The 19,321-nt window shown below is 38.3% G+C and overlaps 1 protein-coding gene across 5 annotated transcripts in view; it reads left to right on the top strand.

Moving 5' to 3' along the window:
- The window catches only part of Rspry1 (ring finger and SPRY domain containing 1), a 54,240-nt gene extending 36,113 nt beyond the window's left edge, over positions 1-18,127 (top strand). For all 5 annotated transcript variants that reach the window (XM_021257005.2, XM_021257007.2, XM_013071618.3 and 2 more), the window contains exons 11-15: positions 5,620-5,731; positions 7,759-7,861; positions 8,213-8,365; positions 16,027-16,131; positions 16,579-18,127. In XM_021257005.2, the coding sequence (XP_021112664.1) occupies positions 5,620-5,731; positions 7,759-7,861; positions 8,213-8,365; positions 16,027-16,131; positions 16,579-16,675 (570 nt within the window). In that variant the 3' untranslated portion in view covers positions 16,676-18,127. The remainder of the gene's footprint in view (positions 1-5,619; positions 5,732-7,758; positions 7,862-8,212; positions 8,366-16,026; positions 16,132-16,578) is intronic.
- The last annotated feature ends 1,194 nt before the right edge of the window (positions 18,128-19,321 follow it).

The raw sequence follows: 19,321 nt of genomic DNA, 5'->3' as shown, positions 1-19,321 counted from the left end.
ATGAAATTGGAGATCCATAGCAAAAGAAACTCAAAAAATTTCATAAACACGTGGAAATTGAACAACACACTTCTGAATAACCAGTGGGTCACAGAGGAAATTAAAGAAGAAATCAGACAGTTCCTTCAATTAAATGACAATGACAGTACAACATATCGGAATCTATGGGACACAATGAAAGCAGTCTTACAAGGGAAATTCATAGCAGTGAATACGCATATTAGGAAAACAGAACGAGCCCAATTAAACAACCTGATGCTGAACCTCAAGCTTCTAGAAAATGAGCAAGACAACCCCAGAGCTCATACAAGGGAGGAAATTATAACGATCAGAGGAGAAATCAATGCAATGGAGACTAAGAGAATGATACAAAAAATCAATGAAGCCAAGAGTTGGTTCTTCGAAAGAATCAACAAAATTGACAAACCCTTAGCCAACCATGTCAGGAAAAGGAAAGAAAAGGCCCAAATCCATGCAATTAGGAATGAAAAGGGTGAAATTATAACAGACCCAGCAGAAATCCAGAGGATCATCAATACCTACTTCCAGAACCTATATGCCAATAAGATGGACAACACAGAAGAAATGGACAGATTCCTAGATACATATGAATTACCAAAGTAGAACGAAGAAGACCTGAAAATTCTGAACAAGCCAATATCAACCAATGAAATTGAAAACGTAATTAAAAACTTATCAACTAGGAAAAGCCCGGATCCTGATGGCTTCACTGCTGAATTCTACAAGACATTTAGAGAGGAACTGCTGCCACTACTGTTTAAACTCTTCAATGAAATTGAAAGGGAAGCAATACTCCCAAATTCATTCCTGGAAGCAAGCATCACCTTGATCCCCAAAGCAGAGAAAGACCCAACTGAAAAAGAGAACTATAGGCCAATCTCACTAATGAACATAGATGCAAAAATCCTTAATAAGATAATGGCAAACAGAATGCAGAAGATCATCAAGAAGATCATACACCCTGATCAAGTGGGATTCATCCCAGGGATGCAGGGATGGTTCAATATATGCAAATCAATCAATGTAATACACTATATGAATAGAGCCAAGGACAAAAACCATATGATCATCTCCATAGACGCAGAAAAAGCATTTGACAAAATCCAACATGCATTTATGATAAAACCCCTAAAAAAATTGGAATAGATGGTCTCTACCTCAAACTGATAAAAGCCATCTATGAAAAACCAACAGCCAATATCATACTAAATGGTCAAAAACTGAAATCCTTCACACTAAAATCAGGAACAAGACAAGGATGTCCACTATCACCACTCTTGTTTAATATAGTTCTGGAAACATTAGCCACAGCAATTAGACAAGAGAAAGAAATAAAAGGAATAAAGATAGGTAATGAAGAAGTCAAATTGTCATTATTTGCAGATGACATGATACTCTATATAGAAGACCCCAAGAACTCCACCAAAAGTCTTCTAGACTTAATAACCAAATTCAGTCAAGTAGCTGGTTACAAGGTCAACACACAAAAATCAATAGCTTTCCTCTACACCAATGACAGACTCACTGAGAGAGAAATAGGGCAAATAATTCCTTTCACAATAGCATCCAAAAAACTGAAATAGCTAGGAATCAACCTAACGAAAGAAATCAAAGACCTCTTCTCTGAAAACTATGGCACTCTGAAAAGAGAGATTGAAGATGATATCAGAAAATGGACAGACATCCCCTGCTCCTGGGTAGGAAGGATTAATAGAGTGAAAATGGCCATACTTCCAAAACTGCTATATAGATTCAATGCAATTCCAATTGAGATCCCAGCAGCACACTTTATGGACCTTGAGAAAACAATCCAAAAATTCATTTGGAACAAGAAGAGACCCAAAATAGCAAAATCAATTCTAGGTAACAGAGACATGGCAGGGGGTATCACAATCCCCAACCTGCAACTATGCTACAAAGCTACTGTGATAAGAACAGCATGGTACTGGCAAAGAAACAGACCTGAGGACCAGTGGAACAGATTAGAAGATGCAGAAACAATTCCAGACACACTCAGCCATCTGATCTTTGATAAAGGAGGCAAACACCCTCACTGGAGGAAAGATAGCCTCTTTAATAAATGGTGCTGGAAAAATTGGGCTTCAACTTGCCAAAGATTAAAACTAGACCTGTATCTCTCACCATGCACTAAACTAAAATCAAAATGGATTAAAGATCTAAACATTAAAATAGAAACTCTGAACCAGTTGGAACAGAGGTTAGGTAGAACCCTTGAAGACATTGGTGTAGGAAAAGATTTTATGAACAAAACCTTAGTTGCCCATGAACTACCACAAACAATCAACAAATGGGATCTCTTCTTATTAAAAAGCTTCTGCACAGCAAGAGAAACCACCAGCAGTGTGAAGAGACAACCCACAATGTGGGAAAAAATCTTCACCTGCTCTTCCTCAGACAAAGGTCTACTATCTCGAATCTATAAAGAACTGAAAAAGATCAGATCTCCCAAATTTAAAGACCCAGTCGAAAAATGGGCATCTGAAATGAACAGACATTTCTCAGACAAAGAAATAGAAATAGCAGATAAATACATGAAAAAATGTTCAACATCACTGGTCATTCGAGAGATGCAAATGAAAACAACGCTGAGATTCCACTTCACTCCAGAAAGAATGGCTGCTATCATGAAATCAACCAATAACAAATGCTGGCAGGGCTGTGGGGAAAGAGAAACCCTGCTCCGCTGCTGGTGGGAGTGTAGACTGGTGCAAGCACTGTGGAAATCAGTATGGACATACCTCAAAGAACTAGGACTGGAAATCCCATTTGACCTCGCTATTCCACTGCTGGGGATCTTCCCCAAAGAATTAAAAGAATCATACCACAGTGATATATGTGCACCCATGTTCATAGCAGCGCAGTTTGTAATAGCTAAAACTTGGAAACAGCCCAAATGCCCATCAACTGGAGACTACATAAAGAAAATGTGGTTTTTTTATAAAATGGAGTACTACTCAGCCATAAAAAATGAGAAATTAGAGACATTTATAGCTAAGTGGATGCACATTGAGGCAATACTCTTAAGTGAAATAAATAGGACACAGATGTGTAAATACCGAATAGTTTCTCTGGTGTGAGAAACTGAAAGTGTAAATACGGACTAAAATGTATAATAGGTAATGTGAAATAGGAAGAAAAGGGGCAAAGGGGAAGGAAGTGGGAGGGCTAGGGGAAAGGATAGAAGGGAATGGGATTAATATGAGAAAATGGAAAAATAGGAACAAAATCTTTGTAAATAGGAATGGAGGGGTTGAAGGGAGTGCTAGGCAAGGGTGAAAAAGAATAAGCAAGAGAGACTATGTAAAGGTGCAGATTTCCAATGATGAATGTCATTATATTGTATACTTAAAATGTACCAATGATTAGAATGAATAATCGATAATGCAAAATAGGAAGAAAAGGTCCAAAGTGGTAGGGGTAGTGGGAGGGGGAGGAGAAAGGAAAGAAGGGAAAGGAAAAATGATGAGAAATGGAAAAAATGGAAATAAAGTCTTTGTAAATAGGGAAGGGTGGAGGGGTTGAAGGGAGGGCTAGGAATGGGGAAAAAATAAGAACCAAGATGCATTATGTAAAGGTACAATTCCCAATGAGAAATGTAATTGTGTTGTATACCTAACAATGTACCAATAAAAGAATTTAATAAAAAAAAAAAAAGAAAGTGCATCTCTGCTAGGTAAAGGCATCTTTGTCTTGGTTCTATCATAGTTGATCTATGGTTAATTTTTTTTTTTTTTTTTTTGTATCCGAGATTGAACTCAGGACCTTGTGCTTTCTAGGCAGGCAGGGTGCCACTGAGCTAAATCCCTGGACCCAGATCTATGGTTAAAATTTAATCAGAAGAGGGCTGGGGATTTAGCTCAGTGGTTCTGCCACCTTCCTCGAAAGCTCAAGGTCCTGAGTTCAATCTCCGGTACCAAAAAAAAAAAAAAATCAGAAGGGTTAGGGATTTAGCTTAGTGGTGCCGCTACCTGCCTCGCAAGCACAAGGTCCTGAGTTCGATATCTGGTAGAAAAAAAATTTCTTTTTATCAGAGTTCCCCTTTATCCTACATTGCCACTCTTGTGGGACTGTCCAGGCAGGCATAGGGACATTGCAGGATAATGGGTAGGCCACCTTTGATGATTGGGAATCCTCTAGGAATTACTTTGCAGTGTTCTGACAAGGAATTCCTCTAGGGCATTAGAAAATGGAGAAGAAAATGTTTGCTTTTTGCCTATGCCCCACTACTCAAATTTTAGTGGTAAAAAGTTTTTTGGTTTTTTTGCAGGGGAGGTGCTAGGGATTAAACCCAGGGCCTCACCCATGCTAATATGTTCCCTGCTGCTGAACTATACCCCCAGAGGCTTTTAGGATTTTTACCTACTGACTTGTTCAGCCTTTGAACCCTTTCATAGCAAGATAGCAAGATGTTCTTCTAGCCCACTGGTTGAATTTTTTCTCTGCCTATAGGCAGTTAGATACAAGCTCATTTAACTCGAATTGTCTGAATAGTGCACATCAACAATTAAATCAGAAGCATCACTTTGGAGAATATTCATTGGAATTCAGTATATTGTTGAGTTTGTTGGAACTGTTTTTATAGTTTATATCATTACTTCATTGTTTGCCCCATTGAACAAGTAAGCCATCAAGACTTAAGATCTTATTTGGTTTTAGCCCCCATTTTCAATCCCTTTCCTTGCTAAAGCTTTTCACTATTGATCCTTAAAGATAGCAATTGTTTGGTTTGTATGTTTCCTCTATTTTTTTTTTCTTTTCTTTTTTGGTAAGCACTGAAAATAAATTAAGATCCCATCTGCTCTTTTATGTTAATAGTTCTAGGAAATAATGAAAGGCAGACAGTAGGTAATAAAAGAAATTGTCATAGACCTATGTGTTGCTCAAGTTCAGTGGATCTAGGGATCGCTTTTAGCTGATTGTCCCCTGTAACCTTTCTCATGAAATCTTTGAGCATTTGGGCATTTTAAAGTCTACTACATACAGGAAAGGTGTTTCCTTAGCTGCAGTGAAGTAGTGTATTGATTTGAAATTATAAGAATTTACATCCAAATTTGGCTCTACTTCTCTTATAACATGTCCTTAGGAAAGGTGTTTGACCTTTCTGAGCTTTTTTTCCTATTAAAATTTAGTATCACCACACTCTTGATCATTAGAGAGAATTAAAGCAACTAACAGGTGTGAAAATGCCTAGAACAAAGGCACTTGGCAAATATTTATTGATAAAGTCATTATCTGTTTACCAGGTTTGTAGGTCATAATTTTGGTTGGTTGGTTGGTTTCTTCATGGTAGTAAAGTTTTACTAAAGGCAGGAAAAGAAACATACTCTGCAGAGTGAGTCTGGGCCAATTAAAAGTAGGAAAAGAAGTATACCCTACAGCATGAGGGCAGGCCACCATGCAAGAGAGAACACAGTGGCCCTAGGTCATAATTTTGGTATCTTCCAAGAACCATAGGCTTTACCTTCATCCAGAAAGCTTAGAATTTGAACCACTAGGTTAATAGTTATAAAAGACACTGTCTCTTCCCAGCTGAGAGCAGGGAGAGCCTTGCTAATCTTCTGGGCCTTGTCTCTCCAGGAAGGCTATGGCATTGGAGACGATGAATACTCCTGTGCATATGATGGCTGCCGGCAGCTGATTTGGTACAATGCCAGAAGTAAGCCTCATGTACACCCATGCTGGAAAGAAGGTATTCATTCTTCTACATCATGAATTCATCACCTGGGTTAAGACATCTGGTTACTGTGAGGAATTTACTATGTTAGGCCTTAAAATGTCTTTAATAGAAGATAACTAAACAAGAACAGGGTATCAGCCTTTGTATCACCACCGTGGAAGTGAATGGCATTCTCTGATAAATTTACCTCAGTTGGAGCCTTCCTGTAGCAAAAACATTTCAGAATATAAAATTCTTGAGTTAATAGGAAAATGGTACTCCTAAGATTAATATGAAGGCTGAAAATGGTAGCTCACTGGTAGAACACTTGCCTGCCGCATACAAGGCCCTAAGTTGTATCCCCAGTACTGCAAAAGAAACAAAAAGAGAAAGGTTTAGTATGAATTTGAATTTCTTTGGGTCTACACTTTGAATCAAAGCAGCAACGTAGATATTAAGGACACAGGAATTATGGTGCAATAAAATGAGGATATTTTCCCAGGCAAGAGGGTGGAACCTCTGAAAGGATTTGTAGTTGCAGCATTGGAGCTAGATTAGGAATATAACCCAGTTCCTTACCAATGCGTTCCTCTCATTTTCCTGCCTTAATCAACATTATGGATATAAACTGAAAGTTCAGGCATGCTAAGAAAGCAAGAATTTGACCACTCTCATGAGAAGATAGCTTCACTTGACTAAACTGATAGTGTGGGAAAGGAAAACAACTGAAAAGCCAACAGAAGCACTCATTTCAATGGTGTGCAGGTTCTTAAGGAAATATAAAACTTACCCATTTCATAGAGCATAAGATACAGGCACTGTTTTAAAAACTGCCTCATTTTTAAAATAAAAACTTCTGAATATGCTTACTATAAAAGTTTGAAAAAAATTTTTAAAGCAAAATGAATAAATTTCTAAAATTCTCTACAATTTATCCAGAGTTGGGTTTGGTTTGGTTTTGGTTTTCCTCCAGTACTGGAAATTCAACCTGGGACTCACACATGCTGGGAAGTACTCTACCACTGAACTACAGCTTCAGCTTCCCTCCCTCACTTTATAAGGCAAGATCTTGCTTATTGCCCAGCTTGGGCTCAAACTTAACAATCATCCTGCCTCACCTTCCCAAGTAGCTGGTATTTTAGGCATGTGCCACTATATATGGCCAGAAATTTTTAAAAAGCTATAGCTATAGTTTTTTATATAGTTATAAATAAGTTATATATACAGCTATACACATATATATAATTGTTGTTATACTTAATACCTTGAACAGTTTTCCAGGTTATTAAAAATAACATTACTTTTGATATCTTCTCAATATTATATACTTGTACTGTAAAATATTAATAATGTCTCATCTTTAGACATTGACATTTTTGCCTTCCTGGATTTTCTCAAGATAAATCCTTAGAACTTAAAACTTCTCTGGCAATGAAGAGTCACAATTTCAAGGCTTTTGCTAGGTATTGCCAAATTTCTTCCACCAGCATTGAATGTTCATTGTTCTTACCTATTTTGGAAATTTAAAAACAAAACTAGAAATCTTATAGTTTTGTTTTGAGAGGTGAGGGTGTTTTTGGTTTGTTTTTGTTTTTTTTTTGTTACCGGGGACCAAACTCAGAACTCAGGTCCTTGCACTTGCGCAGCAGGCAGCGAAACCATTGAGCTAAATCCCCGGCCCAAGGCTGTATTTTTTTAAACAAGTGTTTGTTTAGTTGTTATCTAGGGAGTTTTAGATCTCACCAGAGAGGCAAATAGGCACATGATTTTGTCTTACCATATTTCATTGATTCCAACATGCACATGTTTTCCACATTTTAACATCTTTGATATTGGGATGCATCTTACAATTGTAGGCTTGTTAAATTCACAGCATTTTTTTCTTAATGGTACATGAAAATATTGGCAAGTAGGGGTCAGATCAGTTGTGGAAGAAACAAAGATGAACATGTTGAATTATGGGCTAAAGACACAGATTCAATGCAGTGCCACTGATGCACTTTTCAGAATCCTGGTAGTATATAGCATTATCCTAACAGTGTTTTTGCCTTATCCACTAGGAGACACAGTAGGATTTCTGTTAGACTTGAATGAAAAGCAAATGATCTTCTTTTTAAATGGCAACCAGCTGCCTCCTGAGAAACAAGTCTTTTCATCAGCTGTGTAAGTAGCTCCTCTTAGACAAAAATTTGAGTAGTCAAATTTTCTCCAGAGGAAAGGGGAGGGGGCTTTCTCCATTAATGTAGATAATTATGGTGGGAAATGTATTTATTTCAAGTAATTGGGGACCTATTTGATTAGACCTAAATCTATCCAAAAGTTTGATATAGGAAGATAAAGGCGGAATATTCTCTGGTTCACAGATCTGTCTAGGTTAGTAAACAGAATCAGCTCACCTTCCTTTCTGCCAGGGTATAACTGGCTCATCTCGACTTTCTGAAAACCACTGTAATATTTGAGCATTGCTTTGTTTTTATTAATTCTATTGACCTCGGTACTCATTTTTATTTGTAGATCGGGATTTTTTGCTGCAGCTAGTTTTATGTCATATCAACAATGTGAGTTTAATTTTGGAGCAAAACCATTCAAATATCCACCATCTATGAAATTTAGCACTTTTAATGACTATGCCTTCCTAACAGCTGAAGAAAAAATCATTTTGCCAAGGTAAGGAATCTGCCCAGGCTATCTCAAGACTGTCACATGCATCTCCTGAAAAATTTAAACAATTAATGACACATTTGTTTCAACTTTTAATAAATAATTTTGAAAAGTTTTAATAAATAATTTTGAAAACTTCACTAAAAAAGCTTCCTAGGAAATATAAATTACTAAAACAAACCCAGAGGAGATACATACAAACCTTTTTCCCCACCATGTATTGAAGATTGAATCCTTGGCCTTTGCACTGGACTATGTCTCCAGCATATTTTTAAAATTTTTTATCTTGAAACAGGGTCTCGCTAAATTGCCCAGACTGGGCTGGAACTTGCAATTCTCCCTGCCTCAATCTCCCAGAGTGCTGGTATTACAAGAATGTATCACCATGCCCAACTACAAACCAATTATTATTATAACATTAACTGAAAAATTTTAAGAATGATCTTCCCAAAAAGCACCAGACCCTGGTGGGTCTACAGGAGATGTATATCAAAATTTAGGTAACAGAAAACTTTGTTATTTAAAATGTTATAGAAAGAAGGAAGATGTCCAAATTCTTTTTTTTTTTTTTGCTCCTAAGTATTGGTGCTTGAACCCAAGACCCTCACATTGAGATATATCCCCAACTCTTTCTGTTTTTCACTGTGAGACAGGATCTTGCTACATCACTAAGTTGCCCAGGCTCAGCTAAGTTGCCCTGCCTCAGCCTCCCAGAGTGCTAGAATTACAGGTGTGCACCACCACACCTGGCTTCCAAATTTGTTTTATGAGCCAAATAATGTTGATATAAAAATCAGAAAATATGGCACATGCACATTCAAACTGTAGACTAACTTCATCAGAATGCCAGTGTAAAAATGTTAAATATCAGGAAAGCAAGTGCATCTATTAACAGACTTGGGTTTATTGAAAACAACTTCTTTTGGGCTTTAGCTGAATTAGCAAAGATGCCAATACTGTTCCACAACTATTGGGACAGCAGCAATGCCATCTTGGATAAAATTTCACTCCCCTTATTTGACAAAAATTGTGATTGGCATTAATTGTCTCATTGGATGAATGCCTGCTTGTCTTCCTAAGAAGATAACTGCAGTCTATTCCTTCAGCTGGGGAAAGACTCCATTCCAGCTGCTTCCTGGTGATTACTACAAGTTGAAGCTTGTTATATACTGTGAGCCAAAGTTTATCATTTTATTTAACAGAGCAGCTGCCTGAGTCTGTACAAGGCAGGGTATTCCTGTTATTAATGCCACACAATGCCACTAATGTCAAGGCAATCATACTGGCCAGGGCATAGCTAGTGCTGGACCATTGTGCCACCGAAGGTACCTATAGTATAATGGAATGCTGGCTACTATTTTGGCTCGAAATTTAGGTCTTTAAGCAGCCCTCTGGGCTGTGCTTCACCTTAGACTTCTCAGTGGCTTAACGGTTTCCAGATGAGCTAGAACAGCAGCATTATTTATAGCAGTAGAGACTCGGTAATATCTTCCCCCCCCATTGTTTATTGGTACATTTTCGGTATAAAATCCAGTTACATTCATCATTGGGATCTTGTACCTTTACATGAGTATCTTGCTTCTTATTTTTTTTCCCTGTCCCTTGCCCTCCCTTCACCCCCTCCACCCCTCATTTGCAAAGACCTTGTTTCCAATTTTTTTCCTCTTCTCATATTTTTTCCTTTCCCTTTTTTCCCTTCCCCTACCCCTCACAATTCCCCTGCTCTTTTAGACCTTTTCTTCCTGTTACACAATATCAGTTATACATTTTTTAAATTACAATATTAAGATCTAGGAGACATTACTACAGATTTTACAGAATTTAAAAGGATAGAGAAAGCATATTACAAAAATCTTTTTTGAAATAAATTTGACAACTTCTAAGAAGTACCTTGGAAGACAAATTAATGAAACTAACTCTGGAGGAAATATAAAATTTGAATAGCACCTATTAAAGAAAGTATACTCCTAGCTTGAAAACCTACCTATATGACAACAGCAGGCTCATAAACATTTTAACTGATAAATTACATCAAACAATTAAAGCAGAAAAAAGGAACACTTCTCACCTCATTTTAGGAACTCAACATTGTGCTAATCCTAAAACTGGATAAAGATAATAGAAGAAAAAAGTATGAACATAGATAGAAATTTGTTTAACAAAACAAACTATTGGAAGTCAGATCTGGCAGGATGTAGAAAGTGGTTTTGTTATAGGGATGGCAGTGTTGGTTCAGCATTGGAAGATCCACCCCCAAAAGTCATCATTTTCACAGAGGAAAGGAAAAAGCCATATGATCCTGTCACTAGTTGGAGAAAAAGTATTGGACTAAATTCTACAGCTGTTCATGGTAAAAGCTATCAGACTAGAAGTAGAACAGAAACTTTTCAGTAGATTAAAGACATGTACTCCATACTTCCAGTGAGAACGCCTTATATGAATGGAGAAGATACAATGCTTTCTCCTTAAGGTGGGGAACAAGGGCAGATATGCTTACACTTTATCTGTCCATTAAACTTTGAAACCTAGTCCCCACCAAAATAGTCTGGCAATAAAATGACACAACTAGGATAGGATTGGCATGGCAGAAGGAAAATCTTTATATGTAGATGAAATGATCATCTACAGAGAAAACACTAAGAAATCTCTAGGAGGCCCTAGAACTTGTACTTGAATTTAGGAGGATTAGAAAACACAAGGTATATATAAAAATTCAGGTCTGTGTATACTTGCTATAAATGAAGAATTGGATATTGAAATTTAAAAGTTATGTAGGAGTACAAAGGATCTAGAAAAGTTAAAAACAAAAACAGTGTTGGAAGACATTTGGTACCTAATTTTAAGACTTCTTCTAAAGCTACAGTAATCAAGGCAGTGTTGGTGTAAGGAAAGACATATAGATCATTTGAATGAAACAGAGAATCTAGAAATAGAACCACACATATATGGTCCACTGAGTTTTGAAAGATTATTTAACATTAGCATTTTATAGAATATAAACTCAATTCAAGAGCGGAGGAAGAGATAGTGTTTTCAGCAAATGGCACTAGAATACCTGGTATCTGTATATAAAAAATTAACCTCAGGGCCGGGGATTTAGCTCAGTGGTTCCAGTACCTGCCTTGCAAGTGCAAGGTCCCAAGTTCAATCCCCGATACCAAAAAAAAAAATTAACCTCAACCCTTTTTTTCCATACATGAAAATAACTTTAAAGGATCTATGAACCTAAATAAGAAAGCCTAAAAGTATAAAACTTTAAGAAGAAATTATAAGGGAAAATATTTATGAATTCAGGGTAGGCAAGAACTACCTAGGATACAAAAAACATGATGTATAAAAGAAAAACATTGATAAATGAGATTCCATCAAAATTTAGAACTTTAAATGACATCATTAAAATGAGAAGTAGTCCTTAAACAGACCATATTTACAATACATATAACCTATGACCAGAATATATAAAGAATTCTTAGAGATCATTAATAGAAAACCCAATTAAAATGTAGATGTAGATGTAAGAAGATGATAAATAGCCAGTATAGCACAAGGAATGGTGTGCAACTCTAGAATCAGAAAAATACTAATCAGTACAATAATAAGATTGAATTATACACTCATTAGGGAGATGAAGTCAAAAGTTTTAAAAGCCTTGTCATGACTTTTTCTTTTTGTTGGATTCTCCCCATTTGAGTTTAATTTGTCACACCCAATGGATTCATTCTGCTGGGTTTCCCGGGGTTGTGATCCTCATTGTCTTTTCCTAGGGTATTGTCTAAAATTTTTTGGAGTGCCAGTTTGTTATTCATGAAGTTCCTGAGGTGCTCTTTGTCATGAAAGTATCTTTTTTCTCCATCAATTTTGAAAGATAGTTTTGCAGGGTACATCAATCTGGGTTGGAGGTTGTTTTCCTTTAGGGCTTGAAATGCATCATTCCAAGCTCTTCTTGCCTTGAGGGTTTGCATTGAGAAGTCTGCTGTGATTCTGATGGGCTTTCCTTTGTATGTGATTTGTTTCTTTTCTCTCACTGCTTGTAGAATTTTGTTCTTCTGTTGGATTTCTGGAATCCTAACTATTATATGCCTATGTGTAGATTTTTTTTGATTAAGGCTAGCTGGAGTCCTATATGCCTCACTTATCTGTATGTCAAGTTCTTTCCCCCTCCTTGGGAAGTTTTCTGCCATCACTTCTTTGAACAGTTTTTTTATGTCATCTGTACTCTCTCCTGTTTCTTCATTGACTCCAATCAGTCTTATGTTATTCTTCTTTGCATCATCTAGCAGCTGCTGGATTGATTTCTTGTCTTCCCTTACAATTTTAAAGCAATTTTTCTTTTCCTCCTCACTAATTGCAATCTAATCTTCTATATGTGAAATTCTATCCTCACATTGGTTCATTCTGCTGCACAGACTTTCGATGGAGTTTTTAATCTCTTGGAAATCTGTTTGAATCTGTTTTATGGATTCCATTTGTTTCCTATGTTGGGATTCCATCATGTTCCTCAGATCTTCTATTTTTTTAATCTGTGTCCTCTCTAGATTTATTAATCATGTCTTGCACCATGAGCAAAATCTTTGCTGTTATCTGAGTAATTATTTCTGATTTCATTTTCCCCAGATCCTCTTTTGTTGCCAGTTCAGAATCCAGGTGGTTGAGTATCAGAGTGTTCCATCTCATTTCCCTTTGTGGTTGCTATAGGAGATCCAGAAGTCTGTTTTTGAGACTTGTCTACGTGTCTTCTCATTTCCATGGGAGGGGCTGCTTCTGGTGCCCATGCAGCTCACCTTCTCTGCCCTAGGAGCCTGGGATGGCAGTGGGGGAGCTTCCTTCTGAGTTCTGGGACCGGCTCAGCTTCTCTGCCCTAGGAGCCTGGGTTGGAGGCGGGGAGCTTCCTTCCCGGTGCTGGGACTGGCTCACCTTCTCTGCCCTAGGAGCCTAGGATGGAGGCGGGGGAGCTTCCTTCTGGGTGCTGGGACCAGCTGAGCTTCTCTGCCCTAGGAGCCTGAGATAGAGGTGGGGAGCTTCCTTCCAGGTACTGGGACCGGCTGAGCTTCTCTGCCCTAGGAGCCTGAGATGGAGGTGGGGAGCTTCCTTCCGGGTGCTGGAACTGGCTGAGCTTCTCTGCCTTAGGAGCCTGGGATAGAGGCGAGGAGCTTCCTTCCAGGTTCTGGGACCGGCTGAGCTTCTCTCACTTGGTAATATCTTAAGAACATAAGGGCCACTTATATCCCAGGTTAGGGATCTGAGGTACTTTTTTAGAACTTCCATTCAGTTTGTCTCGGTGCCTGACAGAAATTCTGAACTTTCCTCTTGGTGAAAGTCTAAGGTGATGCCTCTCTTACCTGGCACACTCCATTATTTATCTAGCCTGCCTTTTGCTTGGTTTGACACCTACAGATTACCCAAAAAGGTATAACTGATCCATGTAAGAGTTCCCTTGAGCTGGGTGCAGTGGTATGTGTCTGTAACCCAGCATTTTGGGAGGCTGCGGCAGAAGGATCACAGGCTCAAGCCCAGTCTGGGTAACTTAGTGATTTAACAGTACTCTACCTCAAAATTTCAAAACGGGCTGGGGATATAGCTCAGAGGTAAAACATTTGCCTAACTGTGCAAGGCCCTGGGCTCAATCCCCAGTGCCACAAATAAGTAGGTAAGTAAAGGAAATAAATTTTTTAAATAACAGTTACTCTGAAGCGTGACCTTACTCAGAACTGCTTTAGCACTTAGTTAATTGTCTGCAGAAGAAAGCTGTCCAAAATCCAGATGGCAGTGAGTATCATTTCTTGGAAAGTCACCCTTTGTGGCCAGCTTATATGAACTCTCTTAGTGACTGTGGCACCTTGAGTTGATCCTGTCTTGAATAAGAACAGCAGAATTATTACAAGTTAGGTCAATCCTATTTTGTATCTAGACTCTTTCCACTGATGGTGACATCAAGACAGGAATTGCTGGAGCCTAATTGAGTAACTACCTTAAGGCTAACCACTGGTACCTTGCTCCTCATAAAAGTCCAGTTAAGAGTAAGTTACAAATGGGAGCATTAAGACCATTTTCTAGGCCATTAATACTTTCACCCTGTGTTCCAAAAACTTATATTTAGTGATACTTTTTTACTAATATTTTACTCATTGGAATAGTAGTGCTACTACCTTGGATTTTAAAAACTGTTTTGTACTGTATATATTCTGTCTCTAATTCTCCTTCCATTCACTATATTTTCTTAACCTTTTTTTTTTTGGTACTGGGTATCAAACTCAAGTCCTTGCACTTCCAAGGCAGGCAATGGAACCACTGAGCTAAATCCCTGGCCCTTCTTAACCTTTTTATTATGGAACCCTTCAAATGCATATGAAAGGAAAAACATACTAGCACAGGAAAGCACAATATGCCTGTGCCTCAGCTGCAGCAGTCATCCGCTCACAGCACCTGCTGCTTCTGCAGTCTTCCTCATCTCTCTTAATAGCCCCACAGTCATCCCGGTTCCCCTGTTGCTACTACCTAGAATGTTCTCTGCAAACACCCACAGGCTCACTCATGTAATCACTTTATGTTTTCATTAACATCACCTTAGTCAGACCTTCCTTGGCTGCCATATTTAAAATTCTCTCTCTCTCTCTTCTCATGTGCACATGCGTACACACAGACACACTCCTGTTCTTCATAGTATTAGTCAGCATTTAACATTCTGTGTACCTTTAAAATTTTTATCTTGTTATTTCTGTCTTCCCTGGCTGAAGTTTAAGCTGTCTGGAGGCAGGGATACTTTTCCGGTCCTCTGTTCACTGCTGAATTACTAGGACTTGGGATAGTGCCTGGCCCATAGTAAGCTTGTATGTGAATTGAGCAGATATTTCATATTTCTCATGTCCACCCATCAAGGATGTAGCTTTGGCAGAGCAGTTGTGGCCATCTGCTTTCCCATTCCATGCTGGTCAGAATGTAATGGAAGGGCTCTAACCTGACATGTCAAAACTTGCAGAGTCTCTATTGAACTGTCATAAACCCCTTGAAACTGTATAAAAATTTACATGTGTGCTTTTCTTAGGAAAAGGCTCTATGCTTTTTCATCAAACTTTCAGAGATGTGCAATTTAAAAGGTTGAAATTTGCTGGTAAAATGAAAAGAGGACTGGATTTAGAACCAAAGATTTGAATTTGACTCTTGACTGTTTACCATATATGACCTTATGCAGATCATTTCTTGAGAGCATGTTTGGAGGGTCTAGCAGGGGAGCACAGCTACTCTTATACCCTTGACTGAGGAAATGATCCTCCTCTATGGGTGTGGGGATCATCTCTTAGACCAAGTGTGCACCTTCAGGAGGGATGCACGTGGAGCTGGAGTGGTGAGGGAGGAAGGGGACACCTGCCTAGCCAGCCAGATCAGCCAAATCAACCCTGGTGATCAATGAGGTGACAGATGTTGCACCCCGATCGACCTCACATCCTGCAGATCACTTCTTTAAACATTTTTGTCTATAAAATAAGAATGGTCTTACCTTTACTCCTAAGATTAAAGAGACACCATGTATGATAACTTCACTGAACAAAGCTTAAGGAGTACTTAGTATATCGCCCATGTACAGAGCATTTTGAAAGTATTTCTTATGCATCACTGCTAACAGGCCCTCTTGTTGACAATATGAATTTTAAACTGCTTTGTCTACTTAGGCACAGGCGTCTTGCTCTGTTGAAGCAAGTCAGTATCCGAGAAAACTGCTGCTCCCTTTGTTGCGATGAGGTAGCAGACACACAATTGAAGCCATGTGGACACAGGTAAGATCTGTTTGACTGTTTCATCACTGTACATTAGGCAACATTTCATCCTGTTCTTGAGTTGCTTTTAGAGTGTTATCAGTTCCATACTGTTAATCAAGGTTTGTTGCAGCTAAAGTGAGCTAAATGAGAAATTGGTTTGTCAAGTAGTTCCTTCTAGAAATGTCTTCTAGAAAGTACCTCAAATAGCAGAAGCTGCCTGATAAAGAAGGCCTGTGTTTTTGCTTTATTCTATTTACTCAGTATTATATTTTTTATATAATCTTGGCTTTATAAAATGTTAAAAAAAGGTTTAATGCTACTTGTGAACTTTTGGACAAATCACTTTTAGAGCTTCCTTCCTCATTAGCAACTTCTTTACACTCTTAACATTTTACATTTAGTTGGCAGGTAGAGTTTGACCTTTGAAGGCATTAACTTGACTGGCATTTATGTCTTTCTCCTCAGCGACCTGTGCATGGATTGTGCCTTGCAACTGGAGACCTGCCCATTGTGTCGAAAAGAAATAGTATCTAGAGTCAGACAAATTTCTCATATTTCATGACACCTGTGAAGATGCATGACAGACTTATTTCTACTCAATTCCAGCCAATGTCAAAAAAAAAAACAAAGAAAAAAGTCTAATCAGTTGTACACACATTGAAACTTACAGTCATGGGCAGATTTTATGCTAAAAATATGGTAGTTTGGCAAAGACAAAATTCTTTTAGAATGTAATCCAACTTGCCAGCCCTGAGAAATTCCTTTAAGGCCTAGGAAAGCTGAATGCTAGCAGCCAGGCCTGTGATTTCCATGAAAAACAGTAGGAGACAATGCCCTCCTGAGTGCCGAAACCACACTGGAATTCTCTATGCTGGGTTCATCATTTGATTGTTTTAACAGAGGATGTTTTGTCATAGTCTAAAGTTTTTATTTGGGGGAGAAGTCATTATGGAGAAGTATATGACAGCGTCTCTGGGTTAAGCATACTTCTCACTGGTCAGAGACACGTTAGTGTGTTAAGCATGGATGTTGCACTGCAAGACTTGAATCTATAAAATTAGATTCACACAGGTCAATCCTACAAGCAATGTGGAGAATCTGAAAGAAGTTGCATAGACTGTGGAAAAAACCCAAATTTTTTTATATTTCAGTGATTCCAAAGAACATTCTAGTTTTTTTTAACTGCAGAAAATTGGTGGTATTTTCACATTCATGGTGTTTCTATCCAATTTCAGTACCCACATTTTGTGAGGAAAAAATGTTTTACCAATGCAGGAGGAATTCTTAAATTAATTGCAATGTTAGACTGGTATTTAGGATATTTTTAAGGTACCATCAAATCAGGTTTTTTGGTTTTTGTTTAAAATTTTTTTTAATCAGTATTGTTTTTGGAAGTAATATACTTTGAAACTCTTGAACTAATAGTCTCAAAAACTCTAGAGGACAGTCTGAGAATACGTATTCCTATTGTTTTAAATAAATACATGTTTTTTAATATTAAATTCAATAATGGATTGTTAACTATGTCTTCATCAAAAGTGTTTATCCCTCTCCAGGGTCTCTGGTGAAGACCTTCAAGAGTTCAGTTTTTTCTCCCAGAAAATTGGAAGGTAGAATTGTAAATTCATAGACTTATTTTATAATGGTGTACCTCAGCAGCTGCCTTTCAATTTATGCCAAGTCCTTACTGAGTTTATACTTGAATAGTAAATATGTCTTCTGAGTTTTACAGTGTCTTAAACTCAATGCACATTTTTTTTCTTCCTTTTCCACTCTTTCTTGTTTGTAGTTCATTAAACTTGTCCTATTGCAGAGCTGATTTCCTTCCTGGCTGTACTTGTTAGGTGCTGGATTTTTTCCATGTCTCTAGTCTTCCATAAATCCAAATATATACATACACACACACACACACACACACACACACACACACACAGATATATGTTCTCTTTAGCTTGTGGTGAATACAGTAATTTTCATTGAAGAATAAAACATCTGTTGCCTTTTTTGACTAAGATTTCACAACTTTCATTGGTGCCTACTGCTATGGTTCTAAGATATACTTTCAGTGGTTTGGTTTGGTTTCAGTTTTAAGGACTACTTTCAGGATAGGAGAGAAGTACAAGAATTAAGAAGTAGCTGGGTGTGGTGGTGCATCCCTGTAATCCCAGCACTCAGGAGGCTGAGGCAGGAGAATTGCCACTAGTTCGAGGCCAACCTTGGCTACATAGTTTTTTGTGGGGGAGGAGGGTGGAGGGGTGGGTACCAGGGATCAAACTCAGGACCTTGCCCTTACGAGGCAGGCACAGCGCCACTGAGCTAAATCCCTGGCCCTCTGCTACATAGTGATTTTAAGGCCAGCCGAGACTACATAGCAAGAACCAGTCTCAGAAAAGAAAAGAAGTAAGCTAAGTATGGTGATGCATAGCTGTAATCCCAACACTTGTGAGGATAAGGCAAGAGTATCGAAATAGTTTGAGGCTAGCCTGGGCTACATAGTGAGTTCAAGGCCAGCCTGAAGTTAGACCCTATCTCAAAAAAAAAAAAAAAAATTGAGAAGTAAGTTTAATCACTTATTCTCTATTCATCCAGTAGATCTTCATTGAGCACCTGATGTGTGCTGGGCACTGTGTATACCACTATGTGGTATACAAAAATCTGTTTGCAGAGTGGTGGCAGTGAGAAAACAATATATGTGTGTTTATTGTAATAAATTGTTAGTGCCCTGAAGGAATAGGAAGAGAATAAGGGGAGACGTAATTTCTGTGTTTAGCTGGGATAAGAGTAGGGGGCTGTCAAAAGAAGCCTGAGGAAATAACACCAGTAAAACTTAAAAGAAAGTAGAACATAGCCAAGCAGACGGATGAGATAGCTAAGTGAACATAGCATTCATAGCAAAAGACCCTAACGAGAGCACAGAGCTGAGGAGGCTTTGGGATCTGATGATAGGCCCTGCTGCTTGGAAGACAGGACACAAGTGCAGAGAATCGTGTGCTCAAATGTGGAGAAGTTCGGGGCTGCTTGTGAAGGCCACATTAAGGATTTTGTGTTTTCTCCTAAGCATAGTATAAAGCAAAATTTAAGCTTGGAAGTACCTTGATAAATGCTTTTAAAAGATGGCTCTGTCCAGGCATCATGGCGCACACCAGCACTCAGGAAACTTGAAGCAGGAAAATGTTGAGTTTAAGGTCTGGGCTACATAGTGAATTTG

The sequence above is a fragment of the Heterocephalus glaber genome, unplaced genomic scaffold (genome assembly GCF_053883595.1).
Source record: "Heterocephalus glaber isolate CG9 unplaced genomic scaffold, H.glaber_assembly_v1.0 deba00000071, whole genome shotgun sequence".
Lineage (NCBI taxonomy): Eukaryota > Metazoa > Chordata > Mammalia > Rodentia > Bathyergidae > Heterocephalus > Heterocephalus glaber.
The sequence above is the reverse complement of the archived record's forward strand: the minus strand, read 5'-3'. Positions and strand labels throughout refer to the sequence as shown.